The 19,654-nt window shown below is 50.3% G+C and overlaps 5 protein-coding genes across 13 annotated transcripts in view; 2 read left to right on the forward strand and 3 right to left on the reverse strand.

The window, feature by feature from the left end:
* Window positions 1–457: 457 nt before the first annotated feature.
* Window positions 458–6,469, reverse strand: LOC108023471 (high affinity copper uptake protein 1). Of its 6 annotated transcripts, none has more exons than XM_017092988.3 (6): window positions 6,314–6,469; window positions 5,797–5,883; window positions 2,940–3,227; window positions 2,618–2,865; window positions 2,130–2,159; window positions 458–1,258 (listed from the first exon to the last, which is right to left on the reverse strand). In XM_017092988.3, exons 3-6 carry the CDS (start codon window positions 3,162–3,164, stop codon window positions 1,057–1,059), a joined length of 705 nt encoding a protein of 234 aa, XP_016948477.1. In that variant the 5' UTR covers window positions 3,165–3,227; window positions 5,797–5,883; window positions 6,314–6,469; the 3' UTR covers window positions 458–1,056. The 6 variants fall into 6 exon arrangements, with proteins under 6 accessions (XP_016948477.1, XP_016948480.1, XP_016948478.1 ...); XM_017092991.3 differs by having other exon boundaries at window positions 6,336–6,463; XM_017092989.3 differs by having other exon boundaries at window positions 5,797–5,879; window positions 6,314–6,462.
* Window positions 6,470–7,175: 706 nt separating this feature from the next.
* Window positions 7,176–8,072, forward strand: LOC108023473 (zinc finger protein 593 homolog). The gene is made up of 2 exons (XM_017092995.3): window positions 7,176–7,328; window positions 7,384–8,072. The coding sequence occupies exon 2, from the start codon at window positions 7,502–7,504 to the stop codon at window positions 7,988–7,990; it is 489 nt and encodes a 162-aa protein (XP_016948484.1). The 5' UTR covers window positions 7,176–7,328; window positions 7,384–7,501; the 3' UTR covers window positions 7,991–8,072.
* A 101-nt stretch (window positions 8,073–8,173) lies between these two features.
* LOC108023483 (cell division cycle 7-related protein kinase) lies at window positions 8,174–13,799 on the reverse strand. 2 transcript variants are annotated; one of them, XM_017093006.3, is made up of 4 exons: window positions 13,586–13,799; window positions 12,991–13,424; window positions 12,708–12,930; window positions 8,174–10,146 (listed from the first exon to the last, which is right to left on the reverse strand). In XM_017093006.3, exons 2-4 carry the CDS (start codon window positions 13,337–13,339, stop codon window positions 8,727–8,729), a joined length of 1,992 nt encoding a protein of 663 aa, XP_016948495.3. In that variant the 5' UTR covers window positions 13,340–13,424; window positions 13,586–13,799; the 3' UTR covers window positions 8,174–8,726. The 2 variants fall into 2 exon arrangements, with proteins under 2 accessions (XP_016948495.3, XP_016948494.3); XM_017093005.3 differs by having other exon boundaries at window positions 12,991–13,427.
* Window positions 13,800–14,167: 368 nt separating this feature from the next.
* On the forward strand, window positions 14,168–15,987 carry LOC108023484 (calcyclin-binding protein). The gene is made up of 3 exons (XM_017093007.3): window positions 14,168–14,314; window positions 14,377–14,549; window positions 15,367–15,987. Exons 1-3 carry the CDS (start codon window positions 14,300–14,302, stop codon window positions 15,872–15,874), a joined length of 696 nt encoding a protein of 231 aa, XP_016948496.1. The 5' UTR covers window positions 14,168–14,299; the 3' UTR covers window positions 15,875–15,987.
* A 6-nt stretch (window positions 15,988–15,993) lies between these two features.
* Window positions 15,994–19,654, reverse strand: part of LOC108023421 (GAS2-like protein pickled eggs) — a 57,952-nt gene continuing 54,291 nt past the window's right edge. For all 3 annotated transcript variants that reach the window (XM_017092906.3, XM_044093014.2, XM_050888774.1), the window contains one exon: window positions 15,994–19,517. In XM_017092906.3, coding sequence (XP_016948395.1) covers window positions 18,304–19,517 — 1,214 coding nt within the window. In that variant the 3' untranslated portion in view covers window positions 15,994–18,303. The remainder of the gene's footprint in view (window positions 19,518–19,654) is intronic.

Here is a 19,654-nt window from a genome sequence, read left to right on the forward strand (position 1 = left end):
ATATCTACAACACCTATTTACGCAAGCTGATCGAGTGGGTGAACATATGCTAGATACAGTGCGTTTCGGGACATTAGGGCCGCATTGGAAGCCTGTTGTTTTGGGGAGCAATTTACAAGGGCCACATGTGGATGAGCAAAAATCAAGTGAGCCAAACACCTTGCCAGAAGTCACTTGAAAGAACAGACATCAATCAAAGTCAGTTGTGGGGATAATGGATCACCTTAAACGCTATTGCACAACAAAGCGTTTGACTCTATAGTCTAAGGTATTTCAGTTGTTTAAACAACACGTAAATGCAAAATCAGTGCCAACCAGCTTTTTGGGTAGCCAAATTACACTCGTGAAACGCACTGTTGCAGCACATACTCAGTCCTTACAACATTCGTGGCTTGGTTGCCACTTCACAAGAAAGCCAAACTTAACAAACGTGTCTTTTCTGGGGCTAACAAACAAATTGAAGTGTATAAAAGAATGGATTTTATTACCAAATAATAATAATCATATTCGTATAATAGGGATACAAAATGGTATACAATAATAATGATAAAAAAATATTTGCTTTTGGGGAATCCTGCGAACTTAGATGAGTACCAACAGAAGAGTTGTATTTGCATTGCTTAGCTCTACAATTCGCTCGCCAGTCGCCCACTTTGTTTCTTGTATTCTATACACTTTCGACTTATACGACTGCCTGGAAACCCTTCCGTTTACATAGTTGATCTTGGTGTCGGGACTTAGGGGGATTGTAAGCGATGCAGCAGCTGCTGGCTGTGACATTCAAAGGCCGCTGCCCCGCCTACAATCCAGTTCAGAGTTAGTTACGGGCTAATGTGGCTGGAGAATAGCAAGTAGGAGGGTGTGTTGAGGTTGAAGTGTGTGGGGGGGTCTGTTTCTGGGGGATGAGAGCTTTCGGGGAAGTTCCAGCTTAGCACCAACGCCTGCGCCTCCGCCTTCCGTTCAGATGGACAGCTGCTCCTGGTCCGCCTCCGCCTGTGCCTCCTCCTCTTCCGCGTGCGTGAGACATCGCCGGCTGAGGCTCCCGGTGGTCCTCTGTTAGTGACAGTGCTCGGTGACGTCCACGATGACCGACTTCTTCCAGCAGAACAGGAAGTACCCGACGGCGGCGCCCAGGACGACCATCAGGCAGAGCCACACGTTGTAGGTCATGAAGATCAGCATGAGCAGGAAGGACAGGGTCACCTGGAGCACGTGCAGCAGCGTCTGGAGCACGTGGTTAAACGACAGCATCGAAGGTCTGTTCATCAAAAGTTATGGTTAGTTAAAACGAAGTGTATCATGTATATCAGACAAAATTAGCAGGACAACAGAAAGTACATAACTGAACGGCACAAAAATCAGAACGTAACAAACAAAACGATATAGAACACAACAATTTTGGGAATATAAATGGGGTCATGTGATAACACCCTGCGGGCACAGTGACACTTCAAAAGTGCCAGGAAAGCGACGGCCATTTTGACACATTCAAAAGTGTCAAAAAGAGCGTCCGTCATTCTGACACCTTCAAAAGTGTCAAAGAGAGCGTCTGTCATTCTGACACTTTTAAAAGTGTCAAAGAGAGCGTCTGTCATTCTGACACTTTTAAAACTGTCAGAGAGAGCGACGGCACTCTGACACTTCAAATGTGTCAAATTTCCCGTTGGCCCTATGACACTTTCGAGAGTAGCCTAACGCCAGCGGGCGTTATGACATGCTCCCCTACAAATGTATCCCTCGATTTGGGTGTGGGGTTGTCCTGCTCTAAAGTTCTAAGGTTAGATTAAGCTACCAGTGTGAGTTGGGGTTAGACTGCAGACTACTAGTTTTCAATTTAAAGTACAACTACTGTGTTCTGTTTACAGGTGTGTAGCCAAAGTGTAATACTATATCGTGTGGTCCAGATATCTGTACAAATTACAGGGCAATTTGCCAACCAATACACAGCTGGTGCGGGTTTTCCCATTAACTGGCAGATGGACGGACATATCGGGTAGCCAACGTCGTAGACAAATTAAGGCAAACTTAAGTGGGGCATAGAAATTAAACAGAGACTGCAGGTACATTGTCTGGGCGGGTTGGGCAGGTGGTCGGGTGGTCAAATGGTGGGGAAATGGAGCGATACTTACGGTTGCTTGTGCACAACTTCGCCCACGTATCTATAAAAGGACCGATCGAAGCGTGCCGGGGGACACCACACGATTGCGGATGCGATTCGCGGATGCAGATGCAGATACAGATACAGAATCAGATTTCGGTTACAATATATATGTAGTTTCAATTACGATCGCGGGAATCACAATATCGATTGTACAACGAGGCAGAGCGGCGTAGCGGTATGAATTTGGTTTAGGTTTTGGGATGGATCAATTTACAAATGATGAGCAACGCGCAGTGATGATATGCAGATATATATTGGATGGAGCAGGAGTGGGTAACAGCAACGAACGAAAACGAAACGAGAAGAAAGAAGAAGGCATTAAGATTAATATGTACAAGTACGGATACGGTAGAAAGATACAAAGCTAAAGGCGGGGTGAGGGCAAAAGCATGCTGCAGCTCTTAAGGGGACCTTAAGGCACTGGCTAATCTACGAAAACAAGGCTCCGGAACTCACTGCACGGGCGAGGGAGCGGCCGCCGCCGGCGAGGGAATCCGTGGCGCCTCCGGGTTCCGCTGCGGCCCCGTGACCGGGCGGTATTCCAGCAGGTTGTACGTCTTCCAGAAGAGGTACTCGCGGTAGTACTTCAGGCCCTCGTACATCAGGGCCAGCAGGAAGATGGCGATCATGGAGCCCACCAGGCCGGCCACCGTTTCGATGTGCCACCAGGAGAAGAGGATGGTCTCGTTGTAGCCGAAGTGGAACTGCGGGGTAGGAAAAGGGTTAGAGAACGGGGCTTGCGACGGTTTCGGAAGCACTCCCAGCTGTGGTTTCTTACCGCCATGGGCATCATGTGCTCCATTCCCGTGCCGGAGCCACCGCCGTGGTTGTGACCTGCGTGACCTGCGTGGCCGGCGTGCGCTGCATGTACGTCGCTGATGTCGGGCACCATGTCCAACATGGACCCGGCGTCGGAGGTCGAGGCGGTGGCCCCCGCCGAGGCGGCCATTCCGCTGTGATCGTGGTGCATGGCCGCGTGGTCATGATGCGTGGCGTGGTCCATGGCTTCTGCCGGAGTACTGTCTTGCCACTGCGCTCAGCTCTTCTGCGGATCTGCGATTAATGGCTGCGGCGGAGAACGGAGTGAAAGTCACATTAAACCTTCGCCACTCGTTAGTGAGTAATACGGAATTGCGTGCATATGCTTAAGTGATGAAAATGGGCTTGGACAGTATTATAGTGATGGGTTCTAAACTTTTAAATTGTATTCCAAGCACACGTTAAAAGTTTGGAGGTAGAGATTTAGTAATGTAAACTATAAAAGTAACGATAGAACCTGTCTTAATGTATCTAACGCTTGGCCAGATGCCCAAGTCTCCTTAACAGTGTATAATCTTGTTTTGCCATTATACCCTTTATGGGTTTGAAATTTCCGCCGCAATTGTTTGCATAGCTAGCCTCGTACGTGTGTTTCGGGTCAAGCTGCCCAACCTAAAGTCCCATTCAAACCCATACTTCAATTAGAAAGTCAATCTCCGGACAACCCAACCTCCGCCCTTTCCCTTTCACATCTGCGAGGGAATGCTGACTGCTGAATGCCGAAAGCGAACTGTGCGGGGGGCAATGTGAAATGAAAATTCCAGGCATAACTCCACGCGCCCCGCCCACCGGGTGGAGGGCACACTGCGGCGCCCACTTTCCCCGACTCCCGGCACTCCCCACGTCTGCCCCGGACCGGCCCGGATTATAATGGGTGCTTACGACTCCTCCAACTGCTGCTCCACTTCTGCAAATGGGAGCACTGCGAACCTGAATTAAAACAGACGAGGCGGGCTGGGTTCTTTCTTCTTTTCACTTTTGTTTGTCTCTGTGGCTCACCGCACTCAGCTCATATCGCAGTCTAGTGATAAGTGCGACCGCACATTGCCAAGTAATCAGGGAACATGTTCGAGCCGAGCACTGGTGGCGCGCAGAAAGCCCGCTGATACCACAGGAAGTGCGGTCGAGGAGCTGGGCTGCCTCTGTGAACCTCCAGGAGATCCCAAGTCCCGATAATACACCCCAGGTTATACCGTGTATTGGGTATTGGAAAACCCCAAGTGTCACTCTGCTTTGAGTGTCATAATACACCGATACCATCTTTATCCCAACAATCCAGCGTGAATTGATACTGCATTTTCTCCGATCATAGTTTATACTATAGGGAAGCTGAGGGAGATTCCCAACCAAGCACACGCGCAGATTCCGCTGGTTCCCCCCTTCTTTTGTAATAAATCCCATGGGGTAAAAATAAAAAACTGAGCAGCCGAGTGTTAGAACAAGCGCGATACGGGTTGAAAACCCGTTCTGCTGGAATTCCTCGCGTTCTGAGCGGCGAAATCCGTGCGAAAATAGGTAGCCAAGTGCACAGTCCGAACCTCTTGATGTGATCTGGTGGGGATCGGAAGGCCTAGCCTTGGAGCGGTGGACTCAATGGTTATCCAACCGAACTGGACTGGCTCAACTGGTTAACTGGTCGCTTGGCTGGCCTCTTTTTCGACTCGCGCGGCCCAAACGAAAGGAAAATTAGCTCTGTTGCGCTGTTTCTGGGCTGTCAAAGATCGATACGGAAACCGAAGACTTTCAAAACAACTCATTAAAGAGACTACAGCATACAACATGATTGCTACTCTGGGATGCAGCGATGTTTTTGATTTAGCAATGTCTATCGAGCAGGGGCGGGGTGGCTAGGGGGAGTTTGACTAGAGATAGAGCGACAGTGTAAAAAATATTTTATAATTTCGCTGGCATTTATATTATAACGATGTATTTCCTATCCTTTCTCTGTGGTTTCCTCGCCCTTGGGGGATTCTAGGGCTGGGTCTAACCCCCCTTCCACGCCTGTGACACCAACAGAAACTAACGACAGACGAAACCGGTTGGATCTCCAGCTCCAACACTCTCGCTTTTAGTCACCTGCAGTGTCGCTGCACAGGAAAAAACAAGGCACTGTTTCTAAAATAAATGTGCATCTATTTTTTCGCTTTCGCTTTCGTTTTAAAAATGCACAAAAACGATATCCAGAGTTACATGCTGAATCAGCAAGACTCCTGATAGCTGTGCTATGTTGCCAGCGATTACTCAGCGAAATTACGCCCTAATCGTTTTAATAAGCAAATACATTCTGATAGTGCACTGATTCAGCTGCACACTATTAAAAAGTGCAAGTTGAATCAGAAAACAACGTGATCTTTGCCTTTCGGAATGAAGAGGAATGGCTGATTTCTCCCAGTGTATATTTGCATGGACATGGGGCTGAGTTCATCAGCTGATCTCTGCGCAGAGAGCGCCATCCTTTTCTTCGGCACACACACACACACTCACACCCTTTCGAAATGTCAAATCGTGACTGCATGGCTTACAACAACAAGAGAGCGAGAGTGATTATTTTCGATTTGTGCGTGTGCTTTGGGGGCGGGCTGGGGGCTGTTATATCACAGAGCAGAAGAGAGCGAGAGAGGGAGGGATTCGCACATATATCAGTGAAGGCACACACACACGCGGCTAATGAGCATGTAACGGTATAATTGACTGATAGCGATTGGCACTGATAAGAGATAATCGCACTCGGTATGCAATCTGATTAGCGATAAGGTGTGCTGAGCTTTGTTTTAGTTTGGCTAGTGCTGTTTCTGTGTCTCTGCCTGCATACTTACTGCAATTGGGCGGCAAATTGTTGCTGTCCCTCTGGTTGTAGCAGCGCTGCAATGCCGGTTTGGGGGCGAGTCCAACGGAATGTCTAGCTAAAACACAGAGAGGCCACAATAAGCGTCAATAAACCAACAATTGTCGTGTTGCACAGTGCTCCAGCAGCTGTCCCGCTCCCGCTGACCCCGTCCCGCCCCTCATCTCCACCAGCCCCTCCTCTCCACAATCAGTGTCCGTTTATTACTTTGTTGCTGCCTTTCACACCGGGTCACACTCACACACGCACACACCACACAGGCTGTGCTAGGCTTCCGGGGCGAGGGAGGCAGCAAGGGGCCGGCTGCAGCATCTGCAGCAAGAACAATGGGAGAGAAGCAGCGAAAGCCGTCACTTAGGGCTCTGGGCGTTTTTGCCAGTGTAAGCCCCATCCGCTTCACAGTGTTATCCAACCGCACATGTGTGTGCGCTCGCCCCTTTCTGTTGTTTATCAATGCACTTTGTCGGGTCTGTAAACTGTTTGCGTACATTTGCGAGTCCAGGGCCTTACGCTGCTTAATAACAACAATACGAATACGTCCGCCCGCAGACAACTGGTTCGCGCGATTTGTTGTTAATTAATTGCAACATATGTTTTTATTAAGTGGGGCTCTGGCGGCGGGGAGTCATCGATGACTCTGTGTCGAAGTCATCGATGTTTCCAAGTTTCCCATCGCTGAAAAGGTAGGACCGCAGCGGGCGGCTGCTCCTTTAGATATAGGTAGGATCGCTCACCTCTAGGTTTTTACCGCCAACCCAAAAACCACCACGATTTGGAATTGCATTACGAGTTCAACAAGACATTTCATTTTTAGACCATTACTTTTAATGTTTCCCCCGAAATACTAATTTTATTAGAGTAAAAATAAACCCCAAATAAACCGATATTTTTCTTCGACCTTTTTTAGTGCAACATGGACAAAAATAGTCCGGCAATTAATCGCAGCCATTTTCTGGCAGCTTCTAAAAACTTGAAATGTTTTTTTTTGCGAAAATGGGTCAAAAATAAAATTGTTTAGGTGTGGATGCCAATTGATTGAACTTTTTACGAGTTCAGCAAGGTATGACATTCCATTTTTGGACCATTACTTTTTTTGTTTCGCCCAAAATACTGATTATTTTTTGGGGTGAAATTAGGATCTTTGTTTTTTGACGAAAATTCGATTTTTTCTTTCACCTTTTTTGGTGTAACTTGGTAAAAAATAGTCCGAAACCTACAAGACGCCCCGCTTTGGACTGCTAACAAGGTAGACAATTCATCGCACTCATTTTCTGGCATATGCTAAAAAGTTGAAATTTTTTGGACTACTTAAAACCTAATTTTCAATTTTTTTCCAAGGGGTGGCAACGGTGGCAAAATAAAACCAAACAGCTGGGACCCAGTGAGTACACACTTTTTTGTACACCGATAAAAGCTATCGGCCGCCGCCCACCTCTAGGAACGTTGGTGCGCATTAAAATTAAATAATTAAAAAACGCTGTTTTTAGGCCAAAAAAGGAAGAGGTAACCATCAAAATACAAGATTGATGCAGAAGTATAACGTGCGAACTCCTTACAGGTCATTGAAAACCCCTGGCAAAGCCACTTCCAGCGAAACCCAACTGGCAACCAAAACACGTGCCAAAACAAACGTTTATTTTTGGATTTAAAGAGCAATCTAAACAAAAGCCAGCAAGATGGGAATGGTAACGAAGCGCAAGAAGATGCACTATGGGGACACCCACCTGCAGAGGCGGTGGCGCGTGCGGAACCGCCGGCGTGACCTCGACCAGATCGACGACGACCTGCGCACCCGCAGCGGGGAGCTCATCAACCAGAACGTGGACCTGGACAAGCCGGGGTTCGCCCAGTTCTACTGCGTCCACTGTGCCAAGTACTTCATCGACGACACCGCCATGCAGGCGCACTTCCGCACCAAGGTGCACAAGCGGCGGCTCAAGGCGCTGGAGATCGAGCCCTACAGCATCGAGGAGGCGGAGCGCGCAGCGGGACGTGGCAGCTTCGTGAAGCCCAAGAAGCGGGCCATGGAAACGCAGCCGTCCAAGGAGGACGTGGTGGCCGGCAAAAGGATCCGGGTGGAGGAGGTGCCAGAGGACGCAGCGGCCACTGACTCGCCCTCCACGTCCAAAACGAAGCGCAAGAAAGCCGAGAAAATGGAGACATAGCCGGGGTACTGATCTAGCTTAGTTTTTAAGGCTTGGTTTCTTGTAATTGCTTCTCCTATAAATACATTTTTTTCCACACAAATACGTTTTTGAATCTGTATCTAAGCGAAAGGGGACGGAAGCAAAGCCAGGTTCTATGCACCAGTTACCCTGACTTACTCCTTTCCACAATTCAAAAGGCGCTTCTTGTAGTTTCAAGTTCCATTGTTTAATTTCTTCGGTTCCACATTATAAATTTCATTCATTATTCACGGTATAAATATATTTTCGGTTTTAAGTATATATCTGCGCTCACAATTCCAGATATACAATAATTACTTAGGTTAGCTAAGACTATTCGAACTATACAACATGCTGGGTGCAGGGCTCCAGCCACTGGCCTAAGCGGTGGCCCACTCCTTCGGCCGTACTTCATAGTAATCATTCTCTCTCCGCCTTCTTTTTGGTATTCATTGCCTATTGTTCATGCTTGAAACGTTTCTATAAATATATTTGCGTGGATCGAGTGCTTCATTTGGTTTCCTTCCTGCAGCCTGAGGTAAGTATGTGTGGCCGAGCTGGGGCACTTGGACACTGGGACGCTGTACACTGGACGAGGTTCTGCCGGGTCTGGGTGCGAGTATGAGATGTGCTCGGTGGCGGTGGGTGGTGGGTGGTTTGCGTTGTCTATATACAATCGTGATATGTGACTGGGGCATAGTTTATATACAAAATGTATGTTGTGAGAGGACTAGTTTCACAGTTTGTTGATGGCCGACTGCTGCAGGTCGAGGGCCACCTGCTGCTTCAGCTGCTCCGGCGTGGCGGCCACCGACTTGTGGTTGTGGTACCTCTGGCGGCGGACCTTGCGCGGCTGCGGTGTTCCGTTGGCCACCTGCTCCTGGTCCGCCGCCTGCTCAGCCTCCTCGGCGGCCGTGAAGAACGGATGCTGCAGGGCCTCGTCGGCGGTGATCCGCTTGTGGGGATTGATCTCCAGCAGGCGGTGCAGCAGGTCGTAGGCGCTGGCCGGAAAGCATTCGTAGGCATCGAGTGGCTCCGTCAGGTACTCGCTATCCTCGCACAGGCAGTTGAAGAAGTACTGGTCGCAGTTCCGGCACACTTCGCACCTTCCGTCCACCGATTCGTGGCTCTTGAGGAGCTTGGCATCGCTGAAAACGGAACGGTGGCGAAAGCGCAGGCACAGCTTCCGCAGGTTGAGCGGCCTGGATCTCTGGCTCAGCGTGATCATGCGCTCCAGGGCCAGGGCCGTCTTGCGGATCGCCTGATCTCCGAAAATGGTGACAATCTCGGCCAGAGCAATGAAATCGTTGGGGGCCTTAAAGAACGGGTACACAGACGACATGATCGAGAGGAAAATCACGCCCGCCGCCCAAACATCCACGGCGGTGGTCTGATCCGGGTACTTGAGCAGCACCTCTGGCGGCCGATAGCCAGGTGTTCCTGCCCTGGAGGCATGCACCTCCTTCTTCATCAGGCAGTTGAGGCACACCGATGGGTTTGCAAAGCAGAAGCACTTGGCACTATTGGCCGCCGCTCCGGAGGCATTTCGATTCGTGTTGTACTTGCTGCCCGATGCGGTCGACGGCGCCTGGTCCACCTGCCCCTGTGGCTGCTGCTGCTGTACTGGCTGCTGCTGGACGGGATTGGAGCCATCCGCCGCCGCCGGCTGCTGCAGCTCGCTTTGGGCAATATCATTGACTGGCTTCAGGGGCATCTTGCCGGACTCCTCATGCAAACGCATGCGCTTGACAGCTCCGCCCAGGCCAGCGTCTGCTGCGGCACTCTGCTGCACTGCCTCCGCGGCATCCCGTTCCCGGGGTCGCTTGCTGTTGTTGTTGCTGCTGGCAACGGACGATCCTGAAGACCCCAGAGCCGGCGGGTTTACATGCTGCGCCAGGCCGAAGTCCACCAGGAGAAACTCACGCCGGCGACGATTGTACAGAAAGTTGCTCGGCTTCACATCCCGGTGGATGACATCGAACTTGTGCACGTGGCGCAGAGCCACCAGGAGATTGCGCATGTACAGCCGGATCTCGGGCACATCCATTCGCGTGTAGAAGTCGTGGAATCGGTCGTGCGCCATGTAGGGCATCACGAAGGCGGCGGAGGCATCGCATCGCAGGCAGCAGTGGATGCCCACCACGTTGTTCGTGCCCCTGGAGAGCGAAACAGAGCGAGAAAACCATATGTTAGATGATAGGACAGATATGGGAAATTATCGTAGGATAAATATAAAATGTGTTGGGCTGAGGGAGGACCCTAAGGACCTTGTATGCCGACCTATCCTGAGCCCCTCTCTGGAGTTAGGATCTGGGCTCTGATCAGATTTGAGGGCTGTGAGATCTCCTAGGAAGCTTGGGAAACACTTGAACCCCACATAGAACGTAGTATTTATTTGATTCCCACTCTGCGTGTAAACAAAGACGCCTTTGTGCCAAAATACAGGCAGTGTCCCTCCCACCGAAATGTTATTTTTAAAGACAGCGCATACACACTTTGTATAGTGCGATGGGAGTGATTAAACTGGACAGCCCGGATTAGAGCAAGCCAACCTTCCCTTCTTGTGGTTGCCGCTGGGTTTGCTCCCTGTGGGCAAGCCACAATAACACAGGGACGCCTCCGCACTTCCGCCCACTCTGGACGAGTGGGAGGGAGATACCCGAGGACGGGAGAGAGAGGCGCCTCAGCGTCACCCAGAACCAGTGTTGGCCTGCTTTCTAACCATTTTAAAGCCAGATGTTATAAAAGTTATTCTACCAAAAAAATTGCCATTCCCATTAGTTCTTAGCCTGTGCTAGGGCTGTATTCTGATTATATTCTACAATGGATTTTAAGTTTCGCTCCAGACTATATGGGTTATGTGGCTTGCTACGTTTGAGAACTCCCTAACATGCTTGAGGCACAATTTTTTGTATAAACCTTTTTAGATTTACACTTAAATCGAAAATTGAGCTATAACAAGATTTGAAAAAACACCTAGTTTAAATTTGGCTTTCTTATACTATACCATTCTGTGGTTTGTTATATTTTAGTAGTCGTTTTAATACTTAAGAAATCCCTAACATGCTTGAGACACAACTTTCTTGTATAAACCTTTTTAGATTTACACTTAAATCGAAAATTGAGCTATAACAAGATTTGAAAAAAACACCAAGATTATATTTGGCTTTCGTGTACTATACCTATTCTGTAGTATGTTAAACTTTAGTAGTCGAGCTATAACTCCAAGACGAGATGTGAAAACCTCAACCTAATACCTCAAGTTACCACTGGAGCTCCCTGCTCTGCTCAGCTACTTTTCTAGCCAGCTGCACAGCACTCGCCCGAGAGCGATACGGCAGATGTGATTTGCGAACTGGGCGATGGGCGCACGGAACACGGAATACGGCATATGTGAATACGTGAGGGAGCACTCGGCGTGGCCCAGTCATAATTATCGTCGGCTGTGACGCAATTGGGTCTTCGGAATTTGCGCAAATTGCTTGAATAGACACAAAATCGCAGCGGACCACGGGTCTCCGAGGGGCCGCAGATGGGTAATCCGGGGGCAGCCGGCTAATGTCAAACACGCAACGTCGCCCACACGGATCGCCCACTTTCTCCGCCTCTCGGGGAGCAGAGAAGGAGACCCTCCGGCCGGGTGACGAGCTGGGGATCTGGCCAGTGACGATACCGACCCCCAACTCCTCCGGTTCGAGGCGGTATTGAACCGATTCGGGCTCGGATCGGGCGACTGCGGCTAATCTAATCGCGTGGCGGGGCATGGCAATCGATAGCAGACGACTGGGATTGCAGGATTCGCCAGTGTCTGTGGCGCGGAACCACGCATGTGTGATGTGCGCGGGCTGTAAACAAACATTACTGCTGCCACACGGCAAAAAATTGTATGCAACTTGGAGTGTTTATCAGCGTTTCCACTCGCCTAGGAAAGGCCATTTGGGGTATATGCCTAGAGTATTGGTGTGATGATATATAAATTAATAAGGTAGGGGTGGGTATCGATCTCGGACTCTTGCAGCTGCCTAGTCTAAAGGGGTTTCTAAGTTAATGTTATATTCTTCTTGAATTAAGATCTGGCTGAAATATGATATGAAAAAACCTTATATGTGGCTGAGTCAAAAAAATGTGTGAGGCAGGGGTGGGCTACGAACTCGGACTTCTGTAATCTCCTAGGCCATCCGCTCATTTTGAGTGTGAGAATGCCGCATGCCGCTCGACTGAAGCCCTTCCACGGGCTAAAACAGCGTGAAAAATGGAAATATCTACCCAGGCCGATCACTTCGATGCGCTCCCATTTCTTTGTGTGCCCGGCAGATGCCATTCTGCGCAAACAAAGCTGAAATTCAGCTGCTCGGACATATTCGCACATCGAGGTGGTGGCGCAAAAGGTGGAAATGTGTGTGGGGAGTGCGATTTTCTCTCCGTGCAGGGGGCCTCGATGTAACTGTAAGTGGGCACGTGAATGGCGTGTGAAAGTGCAATAAACGAGCGCCACAGTCGGCGCTCGCCCTCTCGCTCGTTCGTGCGGCGAAATAAATTGCAATGACGTAGATGGAGCGGCTACCGGCTGACGTCGTTTAACGGCGTTTGACGCAGACGAGGACGAGGACGAGGCGGCGTGCGTGGGCGGAGGGCCCGGTGGCCCGGGACAGAGTGTGTATCTGTAGCGTGGTGTGCAAGGAGTCCCAGGGGCCCAGCCCCGCGGGCCCAGACCTACCCCATTTTGGTCATGCACTGCAGCTCCTTCATTATCCTGTCCGGGTGGCTGGTGGGTATGTGATGCTTGATGGCGAACTTGCGGCGCAGACTGTCCGGCAGATGCGCCTCCCGCCGCAGGGTGCCCAGCAAGACGGTGCTGAAGGTTCCGTTGCCGATCCGGCTGTGGACGTCGAACAGCTTGCCTATGTCCGGTATGCGCACGAGGAGATCATTGATGGCTTCTGCGGGGGATCAGGGGTTAGACATCTATGTGGCTCAACTGGTAGGACACCCAAACCCACCTTCGCTTTTGTTGCGCGTCTGCTTGGTTGTGCGCGGGGTGGCCGGCAGGCCCGCCACCATCTCAGCTCCAGTGGACTCCACCGGCTGCTGCTGCTCCTCGGCCGTGGGCTTGCCCGCATACCTTCCTCCTCCTCCGCCGGTTCCAGGGGCCGGACCGCTGCCATACTGCTGGGGCGTCGCTTGCCTCTGGTGCGTTTGCTGCTGCTGTTTCTGGGCTTGCCGCGGAGCCGCTCGCCAGGATCCGCCTCCGTTGGCATACCCCACGTTGGGACTGGCCATGCTCGACTTGGGGCGACGGTAGTGGGTCCCTGGCGTGGCCAACTCCTGGCACAGAACGCGATCGGCCATTGTTCCTCTTCAGGAGCACTCTATTCCTGGGCATCGGCTTGGTATGATCCCGAATCCCAAGCGTTGTATTCCACGGCCTGGTAGCCTGCTGTCGGACAATTTAGACGAGAAAAACAGTTCAATTTAGCTGTTAGCCAGGCCAAACGGTAGAGAAGTGTGTGCTGTCGAACGGTCGAGCTCCTAGGTTGATAGTGAGGCAGCTTCCCTCGGACGGCGTTGCCCCGTCCGTCGGGGCCTACTACTCACTTGGAGGCCTCCGCTCCGATCCGGAGTCTCGATATCAGAAGCCTCTGCTGCTGCGCCGCCCTCTAATCCCGGAACTCTGGCTGTGGCGCAGCGTCCGCTGGTTGCAAGTGGGTTCCCTGGACGGAGCACATTAACTGGGCACTGCACTGGGTCGAATTGTCTGGATTGTGTCGGCGTTCCGCGGGGGCGAGGGTATCAACTGTCGGTTCCGATGGCACTCGCTGCTGGCCAGAATACCAAAACGCCAGGTACGCCCCGGCTGGTCACACTCCGTGGCGGGAAAATCGCTTTTCCGGCGCTCCTCATCAGCTGTGTGAAGTGGTATTTGATAAGAAACGGTATTGCCAGAGGTTTGATACCCTTGAACGAACGATAATAATAGTGCCTAGGGCCACAAAATAAATAAAGGTACACAGTATATATAACAAATCCCTATTACTAATAGCATATTTAGTATATTTAAAGGGATTCTAGGTAACGAGTATTCACCTCCTGAGGAATACCGAATATACCGCATCCTTTTTTAAGGGTACCGTTATAGGCCTGCTGAAATATACCGAAAATACCACAGTAGGTATTTTGCACAATGTGCTCCGTCTCGCCACGCGTTAGTCGTTTTTTAGCACATTCGGAGCGGGCGCCGGCGTCAGTGAATTGCTCGAAATTTCCGTGAGTTTACGAAGTTGATCTGTTGCTACTCAAAACCCACACAAAATGTCCCTGGAACAGGTAAGTGCGAGTGCTCCTGAACCGAGGTACCAACTGAAACCCTTTTCCCCACCGGCAAACAGCTGAAAAGCGATGTGGCCGAGTTCGCGGCCTTCCTGGAGCAGGCCAAAGGAGCCCGCGTAAAAGGCGTGCTGACCACGGCCAAGGCGGAGGCGGAGCGGGAGATCGTCAACCTGGAGATGAAGGCCAGAATTGCCGAGGAGCGAAAGGCGGCCGGGACCGGAGACGCCAAGAGGTCAGTGTCGGGGGGTGCTCCGGAGCCGGGGGCCAGGGATTCGCTCAGCACGAGGGTCTCACAATTACACTTTCCACTTTATACCCCTCATATTTCCCGCATTGTGCTTAGTTTATTGTCTTATTTTATCCTAACCTTCCGGGGATGACTATAACACTTATGAGATGGTCAGGAGATCAACATACTAACAAAAGTGTATTCAGATCCACACGTTTTTATCACTCATATATCACACATGCAATTCGCCCACATATCACATCCTTCTGTAGACAGGGCAGGAAATCATTTTCGAACCCATCAGCCCTACATCATGTTCATATTTTCTTCAATTTTAGTTATTGTAATCTCCCAGAGGTTACTATTACTTTTTAAGATGGTTTTTTTGGTGTGGGAAAAACAACATGAGGACAATGGTTTTTTTTTATTTATCATACATCGAATCGTGCCCTTATCACTTTATACACCACAAAATGCATTATACTCTAATGTAGAAAGTGAAGGCAAGCGTTGCCGAACATCCTCAGTGCATACACCCATAAACACTTCAAAACCAAGGATTCTTCATGTGCGTTTGTTAACCAAGTTAGCATTCGATGTTTAGAATCTAGAAGTTTCGACAGACCTCCACAAAATGCATTATGTGCTTCCACAGTCAGTGAAGGGAAGCATTCCCTCCTAAGTGCACTCACCCATAAACTATTCATAACCGAGAGTCTTCCACGGGAAACGAAGGTGTACCCAATTTCATGTGTTGACCAAGTTAACACACTTTAGAAACCAGAAGTTTCGATATACCTACCCTTATTGATCACCGCAGATATCTGCACGAGCTGACCGACTATGGCTGGGATCAGAGCGTCAAGTTCGTGAAGCTCTTCATCACCCTGAACGGAGTGCAGGGCTGCACGGAGGAGGATGTGACCGTCACCTACACGCCGAACTCGCTGCAGCTGCACGTGCGCGATCTGGAGGGCAAGGACTTTGGGCTGACCGTGAACAACCTGCTGCACAGCATCGATGTGGAGAAGAGCTACCGGAAGATCAAGAGCAACATGGTGGCCATCTACCTGAAGAAGGTCAAGGAGGACGAGCACTGGGACGTGCTGACCGCCATCCAGAAGCGTTTGAAGCAGAAACAGGACTCTGAACTAAGCAAGGACAGCGATAACCCCGAGTCGGCGCTGGTCAACATTATGAAGAAGATGTACAACGAGGGCGACTCCAAGACGAAGCAGATGATCGCCAAGGCCTGGACCGAGAGCCAGGACAAGGCCAAGCTCGGCAAGGAGCCGGGCGGCGGGCTGGACACTCTCGGCGATCTCTAGACGCCCTAGCCACCGCCACCAGCCAACAGACTATATGTATTGCTAAAAACCTAAGCACCGCTTTGATTCCAGCACACTTTGTAAATGTGAATAAATGAATAAGTTAAAACGACCGTCTGTCTGTTGGTTTTCATTATATATACTTGTATATAGGCTTTTATTAATTAAATTCTTGTGATTAAAATCAATTATGCTGCTGCTCGCTTAGAGTACACCCTTGCGGCCTAATCTATTCCATTTGTAATAGTTAGTTTGCTTTCGAAATGAACTGATAATTACACTTTAGCTGTATTTAAAATACACTTTATATGTTCTGCGATATATATCCAAATATATTGTATGCAATGCAATGCGACGCGATGCGATGCTCTCATGGCCGGCGCTCGAGAACCCGTGGTGCCACGTCCTCCTCCTCTTGCGCCCGATTTGCTTTCAGCCTTTTGGCAGGCAAATCGCTTGGATTACTTAATTCTCTATAATTGCAACTACACCACGGGTCCGGTGTGTGTGTTTTGTCTATGTGTGAGTGTCTGTGTTGCAACAATTCAATTGTTAAACAATCAATCATTAATTACTTCGGCTGCGATCTCTCGCGACACCTGGGTTCTATACATAAATCGGTATCATTTGGTGTACAATAAAAAGCTGAAAAACGCAACTTAGGTTCAAAAGGAAATTATACGAACAGAAATTAAAAAAAAAACGAAATGTAACTGATATAAGGTATCGACAGCTACATAATAACTATACAACATGGGGCAACTGGACAAACGCAATTTACAATCTATATGTAGTTACGATAGGTACGAAGTACTAAACTATATGTTAACATTGCTAGGGATAAGAAAAAGGGGAATCATACATATACGTGTTTTGACAGTACAATTTTAAGGGTTCTGATAATTAAGCTATGGTTCGTTCGTTCGCTCCCGACGCCGTTCCCTTTATGACGACGTCCTCCTGCCCGTCGAAAGCTATAGGTTCTCAGTTACTCTCCTTTTGTGACCGTTTTCTTGCTTTGTGTTTCATGTTTTCATGTGTGTCATATGTGGTATGCTTGGCAGGTGCAGTGCGTCCTAGGTCTCGCTCCGAACCGCCTCCGCTGTGGCTAAGATCATTAAATTCGAACCAACTCGCCAAAAGTCCAGAGACGCACTGCACCCTCGGGTGGTGTGTGTGATGTTGGTGGTGCAGCTTTGTGGCCTCGAAGAGCGTGGTGTTGTGGCTTCCAGACCAAGGAGCACCCACTGGCCGAAGGTGTGGCGGGGCGTTCATTTCCTAGCTATGCTGCTCCAGCCCTAACCGAATCCTTCCTTGCTTGTATATCTATCGCTATACTGTAAAGTCGAGTTGTCTAAAAGCTATCCGTCTCTCCAGATCCCACGATCTCCGCCGGCTCCTCTGATCAAGCGTACAAAAATAAACGTATTCTGCCTCGCTGCGAGTCGAGTCTGAAGAATTTGGTTGGCTTTTCTTTAAAAATTTCTAGAAAACTATGTACGCGCCCTCTATGTGTGTTGCGATCGTGTGTGTGGTGTGTGCACGCCTCTTGTAGATATATTCGATATTCGATTTTGTTTTGCTTTCGTGTAGATTTAAAATTCCTGTTCTAGGTCTAGGCAAAAAATTGATTAAAACGTTTACGGAGTCTCAAATTTGGATTGTATATGGGGTGTATTCAAGGCCCTAGATCAGCGCAGATCGAAGCGAACTGGGGGCATCCTACAACTCACAATTAACCACGTTTATACGCTAGCTTTAAATACAGTTCAAATGCCTATTTTTGGTTGCGAAATGCTGCATCTGTTGAGTTACAAGACGAAAACTATAGGACCTACGTGGAAATATAGGGCTTAAGGAAACTATAGTGCATATTGAGTGGTTATACGGAAGGAGAGTTTATATAACGACGATTATAGGGGGTTTCATAGTTGAGTTTAAGATAAGAGAGCTGCTTATAAGGGGGATATGCTTGGGGTCTCTGGCTGCTAGGGACTCTGACCTGACTGTCTATGAGGCAGTTTCAGTGTTGCTTACTTCACTCGACGATTTCACCGATCCTGATTCTGATTCGGGTGTCCTATGGCTATGGCTTTCCCCTGGATTTCTTTTACTTCGCTTTTGGGATGGCTTCCTAATGCTCATCCACTTTCGCTCCAAACTTTTATTGGACTATCTTTTGGGCTTGATTCCTTAAATTCCCCTCCCAGGCTCTCCTCTCTGCTCTCCACGCACACACACGCCGAAGCAGCAGCGACAATTCCAGCTTGGCTCTAACCCTATCTTATGCTTATGTACGTACTACCCCCGATCCCCGACTCATTCACCTCCTGGTCGCCTGCTTGCTCCTCTGCTCGCTGGGAGGCTTTTCAGAAAACCCTCGACTTGGCTTGGAAACGGACCTGGACGCTTGGCGTCCTCCGGCGCTGCTAGTAGAGCTCTGTGTGGTGGCGCACCGGCGCCGGGATCTTGGACATGCCCCTCTCCCGCCTGGGCGATACCACGCTGGACGATGCTGCCCCGGCTGCTGCTCCTCCCGCATTCGAGTTGTTGCTCTCGCAGGAGCTGGCCGCGGAGCTGCGCTTGGAACGTGCCTTGGCTGGAGGGGAGCAGCTCTCCGAACGCTCCAGATTGCCGTTGCTGTGCACCCAGGCCGTGGTGAAGTCCTCGTAGACCGGGGTCTTCTTGCCATTGCTGTTGATCTTGTTGGCCGCTGCTGATCCTCCTGCCTTGGCTTGGTTACCAGCCGCATAGCGTGACAGCAGGGACTTCATCTTCTCCAGAATCTGGGCGTCGTTCTTGGCGCTGCTGGCCGCCTCCAGGAGCTGTTGGGCCAGCGGCGAGGAGGCGTGATTCTTCACGGGCGACGTGGTCAGCGAACTGGTGCAGCCGGGCGCTCCACTTCTCACCCGCCGGCCATTGCTGTCGTAGAGTATTTGCGAGGAGCGTGCCTTGCCGTTCCGTTCAAAGGATCCTGCGGCTCCAGGTCCAGTTCCATTTGTGGGTGGCGCCACAAAGGTGTCGGCGGTGCAGGGAGGTCTCCTCTTCGGTGCCCCCGTGGCTCGTCCACTCCACGTGTTGGTGACGTCTCGCACCATGGGCAATTGGGTAGCTTGACGGGATCGGGGCGGCGCCACCGGCGTGGGCGTGGCTCCCGTTGAGTTGCGCGTTCGCACAGATCGGTAAACCGGCTGCTTGCGGCTAAAAGCCGGAGCCGGTAGTCCCGAGCGGCTGCTCAAGTCCTGCAGGCTTCCGCCGGCACCGCCACATGTGCTATTGTCGATGCTCCGGCGACGACGTTGCGCCAGCGGAGAGCGCGGTATCTTGCTGAGATTGGGTGTCTGAAGGCCCGCCGCCGGGGCCACCGATTGATCATCGGTCTTGGCCATGTCCACGGTGATCTCGTCGTCGGTGATGAAGACCCCGGATTGCTCGAACTTGTCGTTCAGCTTGTGGGCCACGCCGAGAATCGCCGGCAGGGACTGTGGCCCATCGCACACCGAGTAGTCCTCGTGCTCCTCGTGCTGGCGATCGTGGCCATTTAGCTCCACCTCTTCCAGAATATCCACGGCTGTCTTCTCATCGGAAGTGGGCTCGTCGGAGGGCGAGATCTGCGAGTCGCTGGAGGTCTGGTCAAGACGCGCTGCAAAATGGAGAGCAGTATAAGTAAAGTCCAATCAATCCCCTATTATATGGTAGCATTTAAACTAAAGATCAGCTCTTTCTTCGATTACTTATCACTGATACCCATACCACATATGTGGTATGGATGACTAGATG

This window comes from Drosophila biarmipes, chromosome X, assembly GCF_025231255.1.
Source record: "Drosophila biarmipes strain raj3 chromosome X, RU_DBia_V1.1, whole genome shotgun sequence".
Taxonomy (NCBI): Eukaryota; Metazoa; Arthropoda; class Insecta; order Diptera; family Drosophilidae; genus Drosophila; species Drosophila biarmipes.